This window comes from Opisthorchis viverrini (assembly GCF_000715545.1).
Source record: "Opisthorchis viverrini unplaced genomic scaffold opera_v5_13, whole genome shotgun sequence".
Taxonomy (NCBI): domain Eukaryota; kingdom Metazoa; phylum Platyhelminthes; class Trematoda; order Opisthorchiida; family Opisthorchiidae; genus Opisthorchis; species Opisthorchis viverrini.
The window spans coordinates 1071202-1095265 of record NW_008751669.1 but is presented as its reverse complement, the minus strand read 5'-3'; the positions used below and the strand labels follow the sequence as shown (position 1 = coordinate 1095265).

Here is a 24064-nt window from a genome sequence, read left to right as displayed (position 1 = left end):
GTTTGTGATGTTTTCAGGCAACTGAATGTGCTGCACCAGGCCGCCTCATGTTTCAGGCGCTACGAAAGTACATTACAAAGATATACATGTATCGCGATATCTCGAATATCATGGTGACTGAAACATGAGGCGGCCTGGTGCAGCACATTCAGTTGCCTGAAAACATCACAAACGAGAGATTCAGTTGGGTTCCAGGTGAGTATCTCGAAAAAACAAATTAGTTTGCAAACGAGTGTATATTCGCTAAAAACCCTTAGAATCTTTGCAGATTGACAAAGCATAACTGATTAAGAACATGCGACTAGCAAGTAACGAGTTTATCAGACTGTGATTCGACCGTCTTCCCATTCCGCAGGAGCACCTATGATTCCGTTGGACTGCCGAATAGCGTCTCCAGCTAAGTGACATTGGGATGAACTGAAGGGTGTAAGCCAAAACAATGGAACACTGTAAAATTCCGGCCTATCACAAGCCACTAAATTCAAACACTAGGCTTAGTTGTGGAAAGAGCTCACGTTTCCAGATGTGTAACTAATAATTTATGCTAATGGGTCCATAGAATTCTCGATCCAGAAGAAACTCACTTGAACGGAACGGTAATCCAGCTTATCTAGCTTATTTCCAAGAAACGCGAGAGTTCGCTTGTAAGACTATCGAGCAAACGGACTGTACGCTGTGTACACGCTGCCAATAGTGCGGTTTGTTGCAAAGAAACTTGCAACAGTGCACCTATCCGTAGACATTTATAAGGCATTTATATGACATTTATAGAGCAACACAACCGCAAACAGAACTGAAGCCGAATGTGTTAAAAAGGATAGCCTGTCTGACGCTGTAGTTCATGGACGATGTTGCCACAAAATTAGTACAGTCAAGACTTCAAGCCACTGAAGAGAAGATACCATGCATGGAGTTGACGACATATAAACCTGTTGCGGCGTTGATTCGTACCACAATACCCGTTCGTGTATCCAGTCAATGGTTTCTGTGCTTGGTCTTGTCCGTATCAGTTTTACTTGTCCCACGCTCGAAACCTTGTACGGGTCGATTCTGTGTGAGGACCAAAGATTATTAACCGGAAATCATTAGTTCTGAATCACTCATCGGAATAGATCTACACTTCGCTAGTTTGAGAATCACCTTAAATCAATGGTTATCAACCTGAGTTGTGAGAAAGGATGACCGGAAGTGGGAGTTGATTGTAGTCACTATATTGCGAAAAATTTTCAGATTCGTTTACCAAACATTTTCGTAAGTAAACAGTATTTTGGCGACCTTGGGAGCACGACCTGCAACATCCGTGAGACATCAGTTATGCTGTTTGAGTTATTGGGCCCTATGAGTATTTACTTCTCGAATATGACATTTTTAATAGTATTACTTGTCTGCGTTCACATCCGTTCAATCGATAACACAGTAGCCTCAACTAGACAAACATAGTCTACTATGTAATACTCATTCAGTGGTTTTATCATCCTGTGTTGTCCGTCACTTCACCAAGATACAATTGATGTGCTGTTCATCCATCGAATAAAGCCAGTAATTACGCTTATCAGGGTTTAAACACAATCTCCTCTCGCCAGAGAGGAGAAGCAGTCCACATGCATCTGTAGCTTGTAGAACACCGGAATCAGAGAGTGAATTTTACACATTCGACACACGTATACAGCCTAACCATGAAAGGCCATCAACAAAGCACGTGTAAAAAGGAAACGTGATAGAACGGAGCCGTGATGGACGCTGAAATGTGGAGGCGGAAATAATTCATCGTTTCGACTTTTTCTACTGTACAAGAGATAAAAGTGAGGAGCACCCAATCGCTTGCAATATATCTGGCAGAGCCCGTAGTCTAAAGTGACTGAAGATGGAATGAACTGTTGAAAAAGTGGACGCAGCAGTGGAGTTATGTGTAACTAGTGTCGATGTGAATTTTAAAACTATGAGAACAATCGGGGTCTGTAGGATTACGTCAATGTGTAGCAGTTTGTGAGCATCAAAGCTTTGAATATTGTCATTTTGCATTTCTAGTGAACGTAACCGGAAGTGCCTATTGAATAACTCGCTAGTTCGTTTGGTACTAATGGTCTTGGTATTGTTCTTCACCGAGGAGTGATCAACGAATGGATTGCAACAAGTATCTGTAAATATAGAGTTTTAAGTATGAACTTTCCTTCTATAACGGAATGTTCGAGATCCTGTGGTGGATTCGTCAGACTGGAGCTCACTGATTTGTTTTATATACGTCCCTCAAAGAAGACAGCGCACTCTAAATGTGCTCTTACTGATAGCATCTCTACAGCGTTCCGATATTTTTTTGGTTCGACAATTTCTCATAACAACTAATCGGAATCAATCTAGTCTTCTGAGCAATCTCTGAGAGTTCGAAACAATATCCGGAAAATAGACTTCAGAAGTCAAGACCATCCACGGTTTTTTTAACCGAGTCTTGATGTTTGCATAAACTGGCCGCTGTAATTCACTTCATAAGTTATTTCAATCAATCTTAAGCATACAGAAAGTTAGTTGTCCCATGTGCTGTTATGCGAAGCAGTGTTTGAGTCGTGTGACTTAATGTGGGGGGGAATACTCAACACACTTGACTTCCAGAGACTTAGCAGAGTCCAACGTCCAGTATTGATTAACTGAGTGCATTAATTTGCTGCATAATTGGAGGAGCAACCCCCGTTCTGACAGCCTGTGAGAATTTAATGGAGCCGGAGTCGCAAAACTCAAAGGTTGAAAACGATATTATGGCCTGACGTACGTGCAGAGAGTAAACGCTTTCTGTTCTATCGTCGAAAGTACGTACAGTATTGGTATGAGGGGATGCAGCCCCATACTGCCTAAGTTACATTTCCTTTCTGAAGCAAGACGAGGGAAAACGAGAAAAATGGTATGAGACCGGTACTAATACTAATCCAATGAATTTTTACGACTGTATTTCAAAGTCCTGGTGTTTTGACCTTAAACATTCTCTATCCTATCCGCGGATATGCCACCGCCCCTAGAATGCTTACCACTGCACCTCACAAATGAAGTGGATTTTCACGTCAACTTGGAACCATAAGATGTTTCTATACTGACGCTTAGTACGCCATGTAAATGATTCTCTTCATTAAAACCCCAACTATTAAAGTCCCGGTGAGTGTAAACAGCAAGGCCACCTCAGTTAGCGTCCAACACAATGCAAAACTATGGAAGCAGGTTATTGATTACGAACCAACTTACGTTGAAAGCGTAAAATTCCAGTACGTGTCGTAAAAATTAAATAAATGAAGGTCTATCGCGAATTGGTTTGACATGTGAGAACTATCTGATCTGTCGTAAGGGGTGAGTTTGAGAAAAGGGTTAAGGACAACCGCCCTGAATAGTGAATGAATGACAGAATTATGTCCTCAGGTTTCTGTGGATGCCAGTAGGGTTTCTACGGATGGACAAACTCGACTGGCAAATAAAGAAAGGGATCAGACAGCTGTTTGAGTGATTTCTTTCTTCTTCTGATCCCTGAACCTCAGCTGGAAATCATGGTCTTCAATCATCAACTCTCACTGATAGTTCTGTAGCGTGGAAGCCATCAAGTGGTTTGTTCACAGTTCTGATTTAGGTTCCATCTAAAGCTTCCGGAAAACTCCCGCAATTGATCAGCGGGTTTCAAGCCTCCATGCCCCCAGGATAGCTATTGAGCCTCCGATGCATTCGTCGGGTAAACCAGTTAAATAACTCAAGTGTGAACACTTTGGTCTGTTGAGACGTGATAACTCAGAGGCGTGCAGCATGCAAGGTTAAGCAACAAATCACACTAGATATACCTAATCTGGTTCAGCGCAAATGATTGTGGTACCAAGATCGCTTCGCAATTGCCATATCCTATTATTGCGCGGTCAAAGGTACATCGCAGCTGATGAGCTCCCATAGGCAGTGTTTTGGTGCGGACTAAACATGATGGTCGGCAGAACGCGAATGACTCTGGCTTGAAACTCACGATGACGCCCGACCGAATCATACCAGATGTTGACGGAACAAGAGCACACCCGTGAAATTTCAACATATCGCTTAATTTAATACCGATGTTTTTAAGGCACACATCATTAAAAAAGTGCTCAAATGGTTGAGTAAGACATCCTGATAAAAATAACTCCCGTTCCATGTAATAATACTGATTGTTTCCACCAGTGGTCACGCTGTCTAGCTTGGCACTGCTCACGTAAGAGATTCAACTCTTAGGAGCGTCAAAGTTGACCGGGGCCATCAAACTTCACAGTAGTACGTGCTGTTGGTCACCTTGAGAAAACGTCTGTTAATTTGCAGAATACAGCTATCATGAAAATCCTAAATCAAATGAGGTGATTTTTCGTGGAGTTCAGTACGAGCAAACCCCACCAGTTTTCTATCTACACAGAGTAGCTGTCAACTATTTCCGTGAATTGTTTTCTTCGAAGATTGACGTTGGCCCCAAATGAAATTGAGAAATGCAGGTCAAGCCCGCATATTTTCAAAGTTGTTCGTCAAATTTGAGCAACTTATCATTAAAATAGTCGCAGACACCTATGCACAGCTGGGTAATTCAGATAAACTTTTGTCTCAGCTGAAGTCCGGGAACATACTGCAACTGCGTGGTAATTTTAAAGCTTACTTGTAGCCTGATAGAACAAAAGATAACATCCGGTATGAGTTTTTTCCTCTCAATTCTGCTTACTTGTCCTCGGGAGATAGATGCCTGGCATAGATTATTCACGTTCCACTTGCGTTTGTATTGATCGATGTCTCCAGAAGACAGGCAAGGAAGGATTTAAGTCAGGGTAGATTTTCTTCAATGGAATGACCGAATTTCATCTGTTATACTGTTTCTGGAGTGCCTGGTAAACGCTTCGTTCGAAAATATAGTCTTGTAGATGCGACAGTGACTCCATTACCTAATTTTATCCAAAACAAAGGTGGTAGCTTGGTAACATCTAGCTTTCCGATAATTTCCCAGGTGAGCACATGAGCCTGTGTCCATTCATTAATCAGAAGCTTTAATCTTGTCAAGAGAAATTTGAGAGCGGACAACGATTTCAGTGAAAATTCACTAAAGGGTAAAATAGGAGCAAGTAAAAGCCAAAAACGAGTTTGGTAGATGCCAGCCAACCTATAAAATGCTTCAGGGAATTCCTGTAAGGCAACGGCTTGAATTTATAAAATATTTTGCACTAGATTCCCTGGAAGATAAAAAATCTTTCTACGGTGTGTCCGGAAATCACTTGTGCAGACTTCCAATTTTTTTTCAATTTTCGTGTCCTGGAACGCTGACGTAGTGTTGCTTTTATTCTCCACCAAATCAGAGGCTGTTTTCTCCAGGAGAGCGTCCCGTCTTGGCCCATCTTTGGCCCATGTATATGTATATATTCTAATGTGGACGACAATCACTTTTTTCGCCTTGGTGCTGACATACATCAGTACCGAATAAAGTTTATAAGCCCTCATAAATTTCTAGGATTTAAAGTCCTGCTGCAAAGGCTGATAAAAACTAGTCTCTCCTACAAAGCAAAGTATTGTCAAATTTGCTGCATGTTCGACTGATATCGCAAATCGAGGGGCCCATTTGCATCTCCCATTAATACATTAGTTTGCAAGTAAGTAGCTAATTCTGTTTACACTAATATCCTGTTCCGCACGATGTGTCCCGGCGAATGAAATTATCCCTCCGTCTTCGGAAGACCCAACATCTACCAATTCTCCGAAGTAGTTCATCTTGGGGGAGCATTATACATGCATGAATTTCAAACTGTCACCGAATTGTTTCCCAACTGAAGATTTTTAGATCAAAAGGTTACTTGAGCTAGATCTATGACTCATCTCATTCTGACAAGGCTACCGCATGATAGTAATACTCAACAGAGTGACTGAGAACAAACGCTCTTTCCTTGGTTCGGTGTATTCATCAAACTTTCCTGAGAATTACACTATCAGTAAACAGGCAGACAAATTTGCCGATCCTCAAATAGACCCTTATAACTACCAAATTACTGGGATAAATATTCAGAAAGATGTGTCATAACTTTCGCGTTTTACGAGTCTATGCCTTGAGTTAGGTATTGTTCCGGAAAAAGATACAGGCCTTCACATAGTTTGCGTGTTTCCGCTCGCTAAAAGGCTGAACTTCTTTGAAATAGCACACTTTAATGATTGTATCCGCCTGCGCGTGACAGGTTTGGTTCATCTTCAACACAACTGCCATGTATCGGAGCAATGGCAAAAAGTCAATATTCGTGTGGATAGCTTTTTTTCATCATTTATATGAATGCTAGAACGGATAGGTTAAGGTGCAGGTATTCACTAAATGATTTCAGCAGGGTAGCGGGAAAAGCGTTACACCTAAAAGAAAATTTGGACATCAGTTTGTTGGCTTAGTGTTTTGAGATTCAACAGAATACCATCTCTTCTAGGGTAACTTAAAAGCACCTATCAACCAAGACCACAGCAAACAAAGGTAATTTCATAGGTTTCTGGAGAGTAAGGTAAAAACCGGTAACTTTTTGGAGATCTACTGCCAACTTATCTCAAAGGCAACCGAGACAGGTAGTTTTGAACATTGGAAAGGAGGCAAAATCCCTGCCATCAAGTGTTCATTTGGCTGTGCTCATTAGTTGTTGGCACATTTCCAACAATGACAGTGCCCTTTGTATGCCATTTCACGCACGAACCCAAAACACGAGACCTAACCTTGCGAAATAAATATAAGACCATGCCCGTTTTTATGACAATTGTCGTCTTAATTTTGTCCAAAATTCCAAACCTGAAATTAGCTAAGACAATCTGCATTGAAACCTGTATTGAAAGAAAGGTGAGCAAGTGTAGAAAAACATTGAAAATGCCAAATATGGGCTTACGTTGGACTACCAGCCAGTTTATTTTGAAATTCTCAGTATCTAGTCAACCCACTCGGTATAGAAGTGATTTACATACCTCACGGTTTACAAGGAGTAAAACAGATGACTTGGGAAAAAAGTCGTCGGGTATCCCCAAACTGGTCAGTGTTTGCCTTCGATGGAATCAAACTTCTTTGTCTGTCACATGTGCACAGTTTACTGATCGATTAGCGTAGACTCTTCTACAAATAGTGCACTTAATCTGTCGGTGTTATTGATTGTCAAACCCTTATCGCAACCCAGGATTTCTCCTATGTAACCAGAAGTCTTGTCATAACAAATTTGAATACCCACAGGCAGTGGTGTGAAAACAATTGTTAGATATCGTCCGTGTAATATTTATAGATGGAATAAGCGCAAAAACCACTTCAGTACCCTCGACCCGATTGTAACTCCCATACAGTCATCGTGGTTTTCCATCTTTCCTCCTGTACAGGTCATATCCTTCGAAAATCCGGTGAATAAGGTGAACAGCTTTTCCGACCGCATTAACCATTTCCTAAACAAAAATGGTACCATTCAATCGAACACAAGAAGGTTTATCGTGAAAACATGTATGGTTTCAAAGTGTGTGGCTGACATGTCACGTGTAGTGGGGTGATCAACACCAAAATTGACTGGATGCGGTTCGTTTATAGAGGGTGCTTATGCACACACTAACCCTAAGGACAGTCCATCACTCAGCGCTGCTGTGAAAAAAGCCTACCTCAAACAGGACATTTAATGGGTTGCTAGACGCCCGTCATCCAATATGTTGATCTCCACACAAAGACTTCGCAACATTTTTGACCGCCGGTAGAATTCCCCACCATTGTAATTTTTGTCACTAAATTTTAAAACACCTAGTTCAAATCGTCTCCAGCTCTGATCTGATGTGCAAACAAGAGAGGGTGTCAACAGTCACACGTACACTTAACATTTCTCTAAACTTTCCCTTCATAATGGCCAGTTTGGCCCTATTAGTATTTGTCGAAAGCACCCCTGAATCCCCCTAGCAAGCTCCAGGCCCACGAATATGATTTGTGAGCAGGCCTTGGGGTTGGCGTACCATACCTATGGCACGGTGTTTCCAAATTTTTAGCTGGCTTGAACTGTGACACTCCACAGATTTTTTTCTAACACTATCATCATGCTGCCTAATTAGCTTGAAGGATAAACAGTCGGTTACCCATTCTTGTCACTTTCTCAGGGAATGACTGAAGAACCCAGTTGATGAGAACACCTGGAAATATGATCATACATCAGATGCTTTATGCCATTGGTCCTGCTCCAGCGTTCGGATTCCGTACTCCCTGACTGAGGCCAATCAGACTAATGTTTCTGTCAGAATTGAACCTTCCTTATAGCTGTACGAGTAGTGGAGTGTAGTGAGCACCGGGAACCATTATTTTAAATACACGCAGATGCAATCCTATGGTTTTATGGACTGATTGGAATTATGGTGCAAACAGACATAACCCTTCTTTCGGTGGTAAACAATCTTTAAAGTCAATAAACTACCTCAATTTTTGCAGCCAGTAATACTGTTCGTCTAAAACACAAACACATTACACACTTGATGTAACGCCGATAACGACAAGGGTACATCTGCGGCGCAGCTTAAGCAGCACTTTCCAAATCTTTTCAATGTGCACTTTCTCGTCGTACTGTCAAGCTACATTTTTTCGCCTAAGGTCACACTGAAGCATGACAGTAGAACGATTCAGCGCAAAGCAAACTATGGTTACCTGTGTCTTTAATTCTGGAAGTCATTTATTGATCCTCCATGCCATTGTGCCGCTGGACCACAAAAGTCTGGAAAAAATTGTCATCTTCGCTGCTGAACTGAGTTGACGGGCACCGAATGTTCTATGCAACTTGTCTTTGTCTGAAGCGTTATTTTTAGCAGTAATACACCTCCTGATTGATTGTTCGTGGATGCATGCGCAGCAATAAACTGATTATCTGATATCTATATTCTGAATATGGATTATTCCTATGTATCGGTTTTACTCTTTTGTAAGTTTTTTTAATAAGACTCGCGGGTTTGTGCTACAAACTGTGAAGGATAAGTGCGTCGTGAACATTTTCTCAAAATTAATAAACTGCTATACCTAAACTCAAGCGAATCAACAGCTATAGGTGTACGAATACATAGAGAAAAGTTTATGCCTACATCCCTAAAGGTGAAACATTAAAACTATGGACTGTGATTTACACCTACCAAAGTGTTCATGTTATCACATCTAGAGTTTTGCAAAGTTTGATCCAAACTTTATCTGAAAAGTGCTCAGTGTATCCTAATCATCCAGCGACGGCCTCCTGGATGGCTATAAACCCAATTCGCGACATCGCTAAATCTCCCAAGATTGGATATGGAGGTTATGGCAACCTGGGTTCTTTCTTTTTCCGTTTGTGACTTATGATTTTAGTCCATCTGGTTCGCCGGCGTGACAAATTACGACAAAACTAACATATCTGTTTCCATCAGTGATGCTTTTTTTATCCAGAAGACTGATGCACAATTAACTCGCACGTCTGGTTGACGGCATATAAAAGTGTGATGCATGCTTCCGTTTTTGGTAGTGACAGTAGATCTGAGAGCTTACACATGGAATTTCTTACTGTCAGTCCGCGCTGAAAAGCCAGAAAGCACTACACAACTGATCCATACTTTTGGGTATCATCAGCAATAAGTATCTTACGAAACTCTGGGGGCTGTCGAAACTTCAGCCTCCCTGCTAGTAGCTTAGAAGCAAAAATAATTCACCCGACCGGTAAAGCTTCCAGGTGAGAAGTTGTCACTCGAGGAGCAAGTCAACATGTCACCATAAATTTGATGCATATTGGTGTGCAAATGAGTGTATTTGACGAGCTTCATAAAATTTAATTTTCAATGAAAGGTATGACCGAAAGAAACTAATGGATTGCTCCTGATAATTCTAAGAACGGCGGAAACAGATCATGGCTATAAAAAACGTAGAGAAATCTCATTGATAGTGTTCCTTCAAGAAATGTTAGCGCATTGGCCCAGTGTAGTACAGGTGAATCTGACTGCTAGTTCCAATCAGGTTGTTTGATCTGAGTGATCATACACACACACACACACACACACTGTCAGCTGAAAAGTACACCTTTGCTGGTGTCGTAAATCGCTATGCTTCAAGCACGCCGAACCTAACACAGGATTTGCCTGTGTGTAGTTCTGACATCCACTCCCCGCTCACAGTAGGAATGTACAAAAGCAAACAGTTATAACATTTGCTTCAATTGCAAAATTGAATTAAATTGACTGGGTTTGAATAGAAGTAGGTCATCAATGGTTCGATTCTGAACTGACTTTAGACATCAATGCAAACTAACTCAGAATTTTCAGATGGTTAGTGTTCCATTGGAAACATGGCATTCACTTTTAGTGAGTAGTGTAAGTATATTGCAACCAAAACCAGACAACCAAACGGGAGCTGCTCTGATCCGTTCTAGCGGCTGCAACTGTAGGGGAAATTAGCGTTTGGTGTGATTAGGTTGAAACGACCTTCACTTACTAGTTCAAACACGGTAGAATGCTAAAGGCTGATTCAAATAACACGTACACCTGCAACCCTGCGGATGTGTTTTCCGATTAGCAGTTGGAAGAAAGTTAAACAGGTAGGGTATCTCAAGGGATACGAGATCGTCCACTCAAACCTCCCAGTAGGATCAAAGACAGAAATCCAATCCAATAGCATCGCCTCGTGTAATACGGACCGCATTCACATCAACTCAGTTACTGCCTACTCACCCAAAACTTTACGGCAGAAATAAATTTCCGTGCAGCAAATGGCTGCCTTTAAGTGAACAATGTGTGTACAAAGGTTCAAAAGATTTTGGCAGAAACGTTATTTGAAGCCCTGAATTGTTTTTCTCAACATTGTTCAGGGAGAAACTTTGTTCACCTCAATGTGAAAACGAGGGATTTTGGCTCCTTTAATTGTACCAGTTGGCAAAGAGCACAAAGCCAGTCGGCGAATCTTAACTCAGATGTCATAATAACCGATTACATCACAGAACAGGACCGTTACCATCATCAGCCATCAGGTATGTCCGAAATGCTAAAAGCTCGTGATACACTTTATATTACACGAAGGTGTAAAATCACAGGGCGGGGGCAACAACAGAGTCCGCAGACGACCTCATCTGCCGACAGTGCCAAAGAGCGTTCGACCATCGAGATTCTGGAGTTGGTTCCGAACCATGAAGTCGCACCCTAAACAATGATCTATTCTGGGCCCGTCGTCATTGTCTCGTAGGTTTTTGTCCAAATTTATTCGTTTTCGTGGATGCATCATCAATGTTTAGGGTTCTTGCGTGAGAAGAATAAAGTAGTGTTCGATCTATAACGTGGAGGGCAGACTAGACTGTCACTGGGTATTAGAAAGGTTATTGAACTGAAGACTATAACGCTGGATTTATTCTCAGGACAATATCAGAGTTCCTCAGACTTGTCGAACAACAAGTAAATAAAACTACCCATTCCTCCAAATCGCAGAATTTTCATAAGTTACTCATCTCTGAAATCAACATTTGAGGCCAGATGATTAGCTTAATAGACTGGAGAGCCAGAAGTTTTGCTACGGATAGATCAGTCTTGGAATATCCCTTATTCCATTGTAGTTTTGATTCCACTTAGCAATTACAAGAAGAAACTTACTGCTCACTTCGAACACATAATCGCGTAAAACAGAGGCGCTTTCAGAATCATGAATATCACTGTTTCGGTGTCTCTTTGTTACTCATCATTATACACTGCCCCAACAATCCTTTGGGAACGCTGAAGTGCGTACTTTTCCTCCCGTTTCGATTGTTGGAATCTCACTGCAGTCCACCGAAAATAGCACAACAGCACTCACATTCCCGAACGACATTACCAACACTACAACCCTGAACACTGTTTCTGTATCCAGTCCCAATGGCCGCGATGTTCTCTTAATTTCAAATAAGTTCCCTCTCAAATGTCTGTTGTGCATCAATTAATCTTACGCAGTAACATGTTACAAACAGACTGAGTTTTCCACCAGCCCATCTCATCAGATTTATCCAGTCAGAAAGCCAAACTTCCAAGCAAACTAAAAATTAAAAAAATGTGCTTCACACTTACGCGCACTTATGCACACTTAGATGTTAGGGTAGGTGTCATTTCCAAACAGTCGGCTCGTCATCACTCGGCCTGTCACTAAAGATGCTACAGCGACCTCGCGAGACTTACGGTTGAAAAATTCAAGTCTTATGGCGCTACAAGGCGCAACTAAGCAGTGCCTTGGTCCCAAACATAAGGATCTATGTGGGACACGTGCTAAGAATTAAAATACGCCCATCTAAAAGTGTAGTACCTAGCGTAAAGACATGGATCCTATTTGTCTCGGTTACTTTTCAGAATATCCGCTTACAAGTAACTAATCCATTTTATAGCTCAACAACTTGTTTTAGAGAGTGTATTAGTCCAGGGTCATTTTGGACGCCTTCGGGCTCTCGATGTTATTACACCGGTGACTTCTGATGAAAGGTAGGTCGCTTTTGTATTTACTTTCAGATGAATGTGTTGTTCAAGGACCACCTCATATTTCAGTTGGCGCAAATTCGAGATATCACAGCACACTTTCTTGAAGGAAGCCACTCACAAGGTTTCTGAAAGCTTTTCGATAGCCCAATATCGGCTTCGGCCGTCTTGGAGTGATCAGGTGGGTGCAGTCCCCAAGCTTTCGTCAACCCTCCGTTCTACTTGAACGCAAATTGGCAAACTGTACTCATTTGCACGCACTTTTGGTTTTTTACAGGAGACTCAACCGAACTCCAGTTGAGTCTTCCATTCATGATACTCTTCGAATGAATGTGCTGCACATAGACATCCTCATGCATTAGTCGCTACGATAATCGCAGTATATTTTCCTTGCGGAACACGCTAACATTCATATGGTTTGCCTAAAACTCATCGACTGCCCTCGACCGATTTTGACTTTCCTGAGTCTCATCCTCCAATTTGAACTAGGAACAAAGTTGATGGAAATTCGAGGGCTGCACCTACCTGATCAGTCATAAGCAATTTGAAACTAGCAGTGAGAGTTGGGACTGACTACATTAATGGTCCTCAACCTGTTTGGAGTCAGTCACATAATTTGGAGACGGCTCTAAGTGCTGAGCGTACTCTCCTCCTCTGTTAAAAAAATTACAGCGGTGGACCACCGGGTGAACAGTAGACTGGCCGCATTGTCCCAAGTCAATTTCGTTGCCAGGTCGGATCATCACTTGTCACGGCACCGATCATCCGAATAAATGGTATGCGATAACTTTGTGATTCTGTAGGTGCAGGTGTCTCTGCGGTCCAGAAACTAGGTGTAGAGTATGCTTCTGAGAATAGTTTTAACCTTATTCTTGAGATCGAACACACCTGCTGGTTACAGAGGATTAAACCGCACACTGCACTTGCTGGTCACAGAGAATTAAACGACACACTGTTCTCTTGAGTCTCACCAATTTAAACTAGGGTATATAGCCAACTGAGCAGCAATTATTAAAGCTGGTCACACTTCTGATGAGGGGACCATTGGTATTCTCAGTTAAGCCACTTTTCATGTATGCAAAGAATCAGAAGAACTGTACTATTTGTCCTTTCGTTGAATAACAAGCTATTTTATTAAACAATATCTGCACAGGTCGAAGTAAAGCCGCCTAAGTTGATAAAATACCGGATCCAAAAGTGCTGTTGAGACAATACGCTCATCAATGTTCCGGATCAAAAGGGACTTCTAATCCGTGAGGGGGGCGTACAAACGGTTGTCTATGGCAGACATACCTTGAATTCCGACAAACATCTGCAAGGAGAAGGCGGCTAATTTTATAAGCTAACTGAGATATCATAAGTTCACGTCCATCAAGTCCTGTTCACCATTTGTAGTGGACTCTCATGTGCTGATGTAAATAAAATACACGCCAAACTAATAAATTTCCGGAAAGAGGAATCAAAATTCATTATTATTTTGTCGTGTGAATGAAATCAATCTATGCTAAAGAGCAGAGGCACTAAAAAACTATTTCACTTTTGAACAAAAACACAGTGACGAACATCAATATTTTTTGGGGATTTAGTCATGAGGTCAGTAAATATCTAATGGTTAAAACAGGAGTAGATAATGAATTACGTAGCGAGGAATCATTAGTAGATTGTGTCACACGAAATTGCATGGAGTTTTGCGAACAAAACCTCCAAGTGGGTAGATTGAACAGTTAACTGTTCGGCCAGGTGAGGTTGATCCACAGCGTGATTAACTCACATTTAGAACGGAAGTAGCACCACCACCATCACAAAATCCACATCACTTTGTTACATGCAGCCTGCCTCCTCGAGTGACAGCTCCTCAGAAGGAAGCTTCATTCTATCTTTATTCTGGTGATGTGAAAATATTTGTGAATTTTCTATTGACCTTTGGTCTATTCTGTTACAAGGGGCTAGTCAAAAGCAGTGTAGCGCTTTTTGACTTTTCAACACAGACTGACATAATCTACAAGAGGAAATCGCGTTTGAAAATTTCTAAGTCTGCTCACACCATTCTCAATTTACTAGGCTGGATCTCCTACTTGAAGATATGTGCAATGTAATTTCTTGGAAAATGACAAGCGCCAGTGTCCTGGTGAATGACAAGGAAGCTCCTGGTAAGTGCGCCTTCGATACATAAGAAACCTCGCAGACCTTCCGAATATTGATTTATGGCATAAACCTGTTATGGGCCTATCGGCCTATCACATACCTATCACATTCTGAATGTCAGCATCCAAATTGTTTTGAAGATATAGACATCCTTTGACAACTTGGGTAATGAGCAAATTAGTCATTACAGCTTTGCACTTCTCCGTTTAGAATAAGTGTAGTGGTGGCTACTGGATATCTAAAAATGCATCCCATAATCTCTGAAGAGTGAGGTTATCCCGAAAAACCTGTCCTTGGGATGTTTCTTCCAGACTGGCGCCTCAAACTAAGAGTCTTTGCTGTACTCCAACAAATTTGTTTATCCATCTTTGATATCAGTTGTTGATATCCTAGTAGGATTAACAGGTCAAAAGTAGTTGAATCGCTGGGCGCCTACTCATAGTAGAAAGCCGCAGATGGTTTGTGCTGAGGTAAATGTGACGCTGCACATTAACCTTTGGTACGGATGTAAGAGATAGGCACCGGTACCATTCGTCTGCTTATCACAACTTCTAAAAGTGTTACATCATGCAAGCGCTACCGGGAGCTGCCCATTAACACGCCGTCAATATGAAGGTGGATAACCTGACACTGTTCAATTAGTCTTTCAGTTAATCTTATCATTAATAAGATGAAAATGTAGAGAAGTCCTACATAAAAGCACTTTAGTTAAGTGTTGTTTATGTCCATTTTACAAGAGTAGTACTGTACTCAGACACGGCTTCTAGGCGAAGTTTTCTCACACCGATTGTTTTTTTCCAATGCGATATAATAGTTTACTAGCGAGGAGTGAAACAATCAGTTCTTTCTTAAGAGAATTTCTCTTTAAAGGAAACTTTTATAACGATAAATTAGCACAACACTTCCTTTCTACTAGTATTTTAGAAAGCCTTTTCGTGAGAAAGCAACGTTCCACAATACCATTTATTATATCGCTTAACTGAAGCCAAATTCAAGAATGAATGTTTCAGACAAATCGAGTGGATATGGATTAATTGTCCATTATTGGACTGATACTAGGGCCAGTAAATACGAAACCCTGACTCATGGGAAGCTGATCCACTACATTCCACTAAATTAAGAAAGCAGTTGGGCCGGCTATAACACGCCTAATAGGCTTGTCGACAAACAGTTGAACAAGACTGGACAGCGTTGACTCTATTAGCTACATTAACCTCGGCTGGTAGGGGCCCTCCTACATTCCACTAAATTAAGAAAGCAGTTGGACCGGTTATAACACGCCTAATAGGCTTGTCGACAGACAGCTGAACAAGACTGGACAGCTTTGACTCTATTAGCTACATTAACCTCGGTTGGTAGGAGCTCTCTCTACAAGCAGTCAAGGCTGTTTCACAATACGCTAAGTTCACATTCCTGGTGAACGAACTTGCTTTTTCTATAGAGGAACATGTCGGTAGCTCAGGTAGCGTAGATGGTCGTTGAATTGTTCGCTACGCACAACTACGCTCCCCAATAACGCACTGATGATATCACCTCGGTTGGTGATGAAACGTTTGCAATCAAATTGCCAAGCTCAGCGAACAAGCCAACGAACTTACTTTTTATTCTGATTCCAAAGCGAGAACGCCAGATTTATCCGGAAAGCCTCGGAAACGCAATACATCTACTCAAACAGATAAGCATAATATCAAAGTTATTGGTATACTTCCACTGTGATAATATGGCGATGCGAGCAGTTCAGAACAAACGCCCTGAAGGTCTACTATTCCTCAATTCGCTTTGAGATAGACTTCAAGGACTAGCTTGGTTAGTCCAAAAATGGGAGCTGGTGGGATGCAGTGAGTTAATTTTCTGATCGTAAATGAAATAGTTTCAAAATAACAGTTTTTAAACTGATAACTGAACGGTTTCATTTGGAACGCAATGTTGCCATGGCATATCCGAAAGGATTCCAGGGGACTACTTTATGTGATCCGTCTGGTAGCAGCTGGGTTCAACTTGAACTGTTTCAAGAACGCAAATGAGCTAATGGATGGATCACAATGTCTATTGCTTTATGTTTATTTATTCATATGCCATTCGCGTGCAGGTTTGCCATTGAGGATTCATGGGGGCTGAGTTCTATGCTAAAAAACAAACGTACATTATTGCACCTACCTAAAAATCTTTTAATGAGAAGCGGAGTGGCACTTGTAAAGAAACTTCTGCTTGCTTTTATGTGAGTTTAAAAATACCAGGTCAGTGGATTCTCAGTAACCATTGCTTTGCCTCGCATTGCAGTCAGAAGACAGTCCCTCCCTACGGGTAGAATGACTGAAATTCTCGTTCCTAGTGTCCCCTAAAACCTCAAGCATTCTACAAGGGAAAGTCGTACATTTTGGCTGGAATTTCGCTAATTCAATCCAGATTATGCTGTGTCGAACAATCATCGTTGAACCCAACTGTCGGTCTCACTTTGTCTCACTTGTTGACTTCAATCTTACCGAATTGGATTTGGACATTGTCAAACCACGTGCCCCGATTATTATTTTTACTATTATTGCTATTTGCCGGTTTATTAAAAGCACATGTGCCTCATTTTCAAGACTACGAAACATACGTCATCAGATCCTACTGTCAATTTTTTGTTCATTTAGGCACCAATATCATATGGTCGTTTGCGTAAGGAGTTTCCTGAATAATCATGGGACAAAATTGATTTCATAATACTGGCTAAATCAATACAGCAATTCACTAGTGGACTAGTTTTGCACCTTCGATCAATAAAGCATTTTTCCCATCAAAAACCAATTCTACTTTAAGTGTCTGCGTAGTAACTGCGCCAGCATTGCATTCATTGACGCCCAACTGCTTTTTAACTATTGACTTAATGTCCGCTATTCTGACAATATAAATTTCGTTCAAATGGTTATCTGCTATGGTGAATGGATTTCGTTTTACCTTCAGTTAACATGAGGTGCACACGACATATCTATTGCAATCAAAGTGGTCGGTCTATATCAATGTCTACAGTTGAAGATGGCAGTTAAGTTACTGTGAATTTGTCATACTTGTTCCAGTTCAACATATACAAAGAAACCCCACGCTAAGAGACATCTTTGATCTCGCCAAGAGCATATGCTTAAAGCTTCCGCAAGAATTAATAATACCGTTCTAAATCAGGTGAGGACACTAACAAAAGCAATTTCCTGTTGGATCTTCTTTATATGCTATCCTTCTATTATTTAAATTGGTGATATTTTGAGATAATTATGCTATCGCGATGGATTTTGCGGCATTTTGCCAACAAACTGTAAAAGCAACCAAGGAGCAAGCACAGTCCTCTTTGGTGCGAACTCACCAGAATGGTTGCGCCAGGAGAGGAGGACGATTGTTCAATCTAGAGTCATTTGAGCGTGTATTCTAGAAAGCTCTTAACCACAAACATGTCAGAAGACGATTTACTTTGTTTTAGGGCCACCATATTTAGGTATTCAGTTTGGGATCTTTACCAAGATCGATCATATACTGGACCGAAACGAACTATCTGTTATTTTGTGCTCAAGTGTGTAGGTTTGTACGGTTTAAAATGTCAGGATTTTGATCTCCGGGTTTGTTTACTTGGTAAACAGTATTGTCGAGATATTGTCGATCCGGGGTCATCAAAACTCAGACCCTGAAACCATGTAATCATACAACCCTAAAAAAGCAGGGTCCGGTAGGTTAGGGAGGTTTTAGCGATGTCATATGGCTAAGGGAACCCAATTAGGAGGCCTGCAAATGATTCCTGTAATCATACAACCCTAAAAAAGCAGGGTTCGGTAGGTTAGGGAGGTTTTAGCGATAAGTCATATGGATAAGGGAACCCAATTAGGAGGCCTGTAGGTGATTCAGTTTTAAGTATGACAGAAACATCGTAATATGCAACACACTTTTATGGTACGAGGCGGCAAAGAAAACACCTGACTTGTGACATGCATCTGTTTGAATCCTCAGCCACTCCGCCGCTGTCTCGTGCTAACGGTTTTCGACAGAAATTACGCAGCAAAACCGAATGTCACTCCGAAGTTGTTGTCACTCATCTAACTGGATCTTTCGCCCTTTCTTTTTTACACCATGACCTAGTGGATGAGGACGAACAACCTTATTACGTCTTATGTCTGCTGGTGGGGTAAGTTCCCGTGGCAGTGCATTCTACATACATTAGGGCAACCTAGTTTTCGAAAGGACTGTCGCTTATCGGCCTACATTTGTCATTAAACGAAATGCGAATATGACACAATTTGGATTACTCACTCAGAACTCCTTCACATGTGAAAAGCCCTCTTGCTGATTACTGGAGAAGGTAATGAATTTAGTTCTTATACCTTGACACTGAGTTAATTTCAGTGAGTCTTAGGATAATGAGCTATATATATACACGAAGTCTTTGAACAGTGGACCGTTGTTGAGTCGTTTTACTAGATTAAATTAGGTATAAAAATTGAACTTTAGTGAACAAAGCACGAGTACTCCTTTCTTGTGATTTTCTGTTTCATTGGATCTGTAGTAGGGTTTGTTGCAAAAAATCATCAGGAGAGCTCCGAAGCTCACCTAACTTTGGTGTCCTTGACATAGGACTGATTCCTACACGTGAACTATAGTCCTCCCTATTGTGGTGATTTCCCCTCCCAACATCATCAACGACTTGACCAAGCAAGCGCGACTTTCAAAAGGAGTTCTACATCTAATCCGGGAGCATGTGTTAGAATTCGATGCCGCTGACATCGTTTTTGCTGCAGTTTAACCACAGGATTCGTGTGAATGCAAGGCAAACCTTTCCCAAATAATTCACAGATGTAGGTTTACCCCCAGTCTTGTGCACTATTTTATTCCTAGTCTAGCCCATTGCGTTCAGTCTTGGCCAAAGTTGTTACAATAGTGTGCTGGTACACAGAATACTTTTAGTTCAAAAGGTAGGTCGCTAGAGCCACGAAAAGTGCAGACTGCGGATGTCTGGATCGCCAGGCTTGAACAGGACGTCCGAAATAAGGACAGCTAATTTAGATGTCATCAAAGAAGGCCATATACAAGACTGTGATATCTCTGCTTTGGCTCTAGGCTTGGGATAGTTTAGATCCATTCTGGTCGGTTATATTTTGCTAATAATAGGTATTTTCTGCCCTATCTATAACTGCTAAATCAAGGTCCCACTGTGGTAGAATTTTCAAGATTTTAGGAATTTTGACACCCGCATTTATATTAACCAGCTTTTTTCATACTAGGTGACCGTTTTAATTAACTTTGTCCCTGATTACAGTCATCGCCAGCATGCAACGATGATGTCTCCTTGCTTGATGGTGAAACATTTGCAAACATTTGAAACAATCAAACAACGCGAGCGCTTCGGCAGCCAGCTGATCAAAAACCAATAAACGCTCACGAGCTACCAATATTCCAACAAGATGGTTTGAGCTGACATTAGGGTGTTTCAAAGTTCAAAATCATTTCGATTTGCTTTGGTCTACCAAATCGGAGAACGAAAGCTTAGGTAAATTTGGCGCTTCCATCGCACTAGTTCAATACCTTGAACTAGATATTGTGTGGTCACAGAAAATGGACTGCCACGTGACGTTCGTAGTTTTTCTCGGTTAAAGAGTGCTGTTTATGTGACCTGAGCATAGTGCTTACAACAGGAATCTATCTGAGATTTTTCGATAGACTAGGTGTAGAACATTCAATGGACATTGTACTTCTGATGAGATCACTGTTTCATAGACCTTTGAGGTGGGTAAAGCCAGCTGTCAAACGAATTCTATCTCTGTTTCGTATAGGATGCATACCGAACGGCCCCATAATTCTTGTGTAGGTTTAGAGACCTTTAGTATTCATGGTCGGTTAAAATGCAGGATACGAGCGGAAATCATCTGCAAAATAACAACAATAAAAGCCAGTCTGTTTGTAATAGGATCATACAACATATCGCCGTGCAGTTCCTACTCCAGGAATGGATCAAAACAGACGCGTTACAACTTAGGAACCTATAGTGGTATTCTGCGCGGTGTTTTGTACTTATATTTTGCTTCCATTATAACACTACGTATTTTGCCATTTGCATAACCGCTTCTTGGTTGAGTACAAAGAGCTACAAAAACGCTTGTACGATTTCACGAAATACGAACGTGGTCACGTGCTTCGATTCCCTCTTCTGATTCCGCTTGCGCTTACGGCGTTCGTTCGCGAGTCTCATGTGCTAACTCTGGTGTCAAAACATTTCAGACTATTTTCGGAGTCTATTATATGCGGGAACTGTTCAGAATAAGACCCCTAAACAACCATGATTGGATTATTGTTTATTCGCTGAACTGGGCCAACGACGAACTATTTTGAAGAGAGCAGTTATTAGTGAGCCCGTTCCATCTGATCTCTTTATTATTGTATACTCAGTCAAGCGCGATTATTTCCACTCCTTTGCCACACATTCCTGGTAAAGCAATGAATACGCAAAAACGCACACTTGTACAACTTCACGCAATACAAACGTGGTCACGTGCTTCGAATTTCTCTTCCGGTTTCGCTCGCGCTTACAGCGATCATTCGCGAGTCTCATGTTCAAACTCTGGTATCAAAACATTTCAGACTATTTTCGGAGTCTATTATATGCGGGAACTGTTCAGAATAAGACCCCTAAACAACCATGATTGGATTATTGTTTATTCGCTGAACTGGGCCAACGACGAACTATTTTGAAGAGAGCAGTTATTAGTGAGCCCGTTCCATCTGATCTCTTTATTATTGTATACTCAGTCAAGCGCGATTATTTCCACTCCTTTGCCACACATTCCTGGTAAAGCAACTTATTGGGTAGCCAGACTACTACATCTGTTTCATAATACTTTCTTTGTATGTGCGGGTTGTTCAACGAATGAATTAGTTCTACTGAAGAGGTTCTCTATGGGCGTACAACAATAAATTGAAATTTCGAATTTTGCCCCTTACGAATACACGCACGAAGTACTCTCTTCAAGTGAGGGAGAAGATTGCTTCAGCTGTTTGATCTCCCGCGAGTCTTGATGTCAAGAATGGTCTTAGACCTTGCTATACGCGTCAATGTTTCAACCAGTGCTACTCAATAATGGACATCCTAGGATAGTAAACTACAGGTGTGGCACTTGTAAACTGCTATCTTCCATGCTCAATATCATATCCCTCCTTCCTATCCACATCACTCACATTACTTGTTTTACAGAAATACACTCGCAACTGCCCGCTTCATGGGTCCAACGTGACTGTGGGACTTTTGCTGAGTGACTGTGGTTGTGACCGCCGGTTAGTTATCATTGGCTTCTACTAAATCTAAACATGAACAAAAATGTTAGCCAAAAACACCGGATTAATCTATTCACATCAGCGGATTAATGTTGCAATAATCGGAGGTTTGGAAATACCAGGAAAGTGGAACTTTCCATTCCTGGTATGGTGGTTCAGCGGAATATGGAACTACGGAATCTCCTATCGTGAACTGTTAGTCAAGATTCACTTGGATTTTTCTCCTTTTTACATTATATCCGACTTAAACTGTTGATTTGTTCCGTTCACTAGAGACTCCATGGAGCCATTAACCATTACAGAAGCACCCAAGACAGATTCCCGAAACAACAATCGTCATTCCGTCTAGCAAGGAGAGCCCGGATAAAATTATGGGTTTTCCACAGTTCGTTCTTCTATTTGCTATACTGAACGTAGAAATAAAAAAATTAAACCGGACCTTTGTGCTGGAAGTTTGCATGGATGGATCACCTGAAAAGTGTGCTTGACCATGTTTTTTGCACTTTGACGGCACTGATCATAGCAAACCTTTTGTTCGAAGGACTCAGTGGTCTTAACTTGTCAAGCCCGATCATCTCTGATCGAATGTGCCTTACAGTCAACTGAATGTACGTTCTTATGGATAAGATGTCAGCCCCTGGCACCGACATTTATGAAACTGGTATAATTCCTGGTTCATGAAATCAGAGAATCCCAAATTCTTGCACCCTTCAGTGCAAAAACATTTTCTTTAATGATCACAATCTTTTTTGGTCGAACGATCATGGATAACACAGGAGCGTATGTCAATCCTGAAAATGATTCACTTAACTTTTAGCACCCATTGTAGCACAACACAAAGGGGTTAATAAGTTTTCCAATTCATTCACTGGCACAGCCAGAAGGTTAAATCAGTATGATTCGTGCACACACAAAACTTGGTGTACCCGATGAGCGTTCATTGAACTGTCTTTTCTTGCTAATATGTAACCCTGGTCCTTAGGTAGATAGCTCTGAGCCAAATATGGGAACGAAAATCGTTCTATATGAGACACCAAGCAAGAGCGAAATTACAGCTTATGTCCTCATTCTATCATAAAATATCGGAAGAATCGAGAAAATCGACACATAAATGTCTCGACAAAAATCAAGTATCCAGAGTAGGTGTTTTGACAAACTTATCGAAATACATGTACTGTCAGCCCGCTGACCCTCATTTAGTTAAAGATGATTGGTTATCTGAATCCGTGAGTTTAGTGGTAACGAGTAGGTTCACGTTTAGTTGGATGATGTTAAGCGAAATGAATGAGTTCAGTTTTTTTCGTATGTATTCCAAATTCATTAACAAATACTGGTTAGCAATAATCTAGGTTTGTGATTTGAAACTGCACTTGGCGAAAAGGCAGTGTGTTCGCTGTTTCAGTATAGTTTCCGGAACACCGACTCATTCCCCATAATAATGACAATAGAACTTATACCCTCTCAGGTACGCGTAAACTCCACACACTGAGCTGATGCTTTTGTTCTGAAGATAGTTTTGAGATGTGCGCCGATAACGAACTTTGATCCGAGCCCAAGATAGGTCTCTTCGTATTGATATGAATTATTCAGAATAATCGGAACAACAGCGCGTCGAATCAGGCGGACCTTTTGCAGCGGCGCTGTTAGAAGTCGTTCAACAGAGCGCTTGGACCCAACATGTCGCTGCACCCACCAGATACCGCGCAGGCCAACAACCATCCCTCTTGGATTTGGTCATCACCAACGAAAGACACTTCGTTGATCAGGTAACCATTAACGCTCCACTGGGACATAGCGACCACTGTGTGCTAACCTTTGATTTCATCTGCTATTGGGCCAGAAATCCCAAACCTCAAACGTGGTTTAGAGACTTCTGCCGTGCAGACTTCTCAGGAATGCGCATCCTCCTTGAACAAGTCACACTGAGACCAACTCCGGTGGAAGAACTATATAGGACCACTGTCCAGAAAGTCCACGAGGCTGACGCGACATTCGTCCCAAGAAGACCGGCACGCAGTCGGATGAACCGCAAGCTGCCAAAAAGGATTCGGCGACTTCTGGAAAAAAGATCCCAACTCTATTTCAAAAAGTTGACCATAGGTGATACAGAAGATGAGCTGGCGGAACCGCTGTAAGGCAGAAATCCGCAAGTGGAACATAGGAAAACAATCCACCATTCTGAACCTCGCTCGAAACAACAAAAAGATCG

General features: G+C 41.4%; 2 protein-coding genes across 2 annotated transcripts in view; one reads left to right on the top strand and one right to left on the bottom strand.

Annotated features, from left to right (window-relative positions):
* Window positions 1-128, top strand: part of T265_01220 (hypothetical protein) — a gene marked incomplete at both ends in the record, with an annotated part of 19537 nt that extends 19409 nt beyond the window's left edge. The window contains one exon of the mRNA XM_009165205.1: window positions 18-128. Coding sequence (XP_009163469.1) covers window positions 18-128 — 111 coding nt within the window. The remainder of the gene's footprint in view (window positions 1-17) is intronic.
* A 192-nt stretch (window positions 129-320) lies between these two features.
* Window positions 321-23574, bottom strand: T265_01219 (hypothetical protein; the record flags this gene model as incomplete). The annotated part of the gene is made up of 2 exons (XM_009165204.1): window positions 321-417; window positions 23396-23574. 2 exons carry the CDS (start codon window positions 23572-23574, stop codon window positions 321-323), a joined length of 276 nt encoding a protein of 91 aa, XP_009163468.1.
* Window positions 23575-24064: the final 490 nt, after the last annotated feature.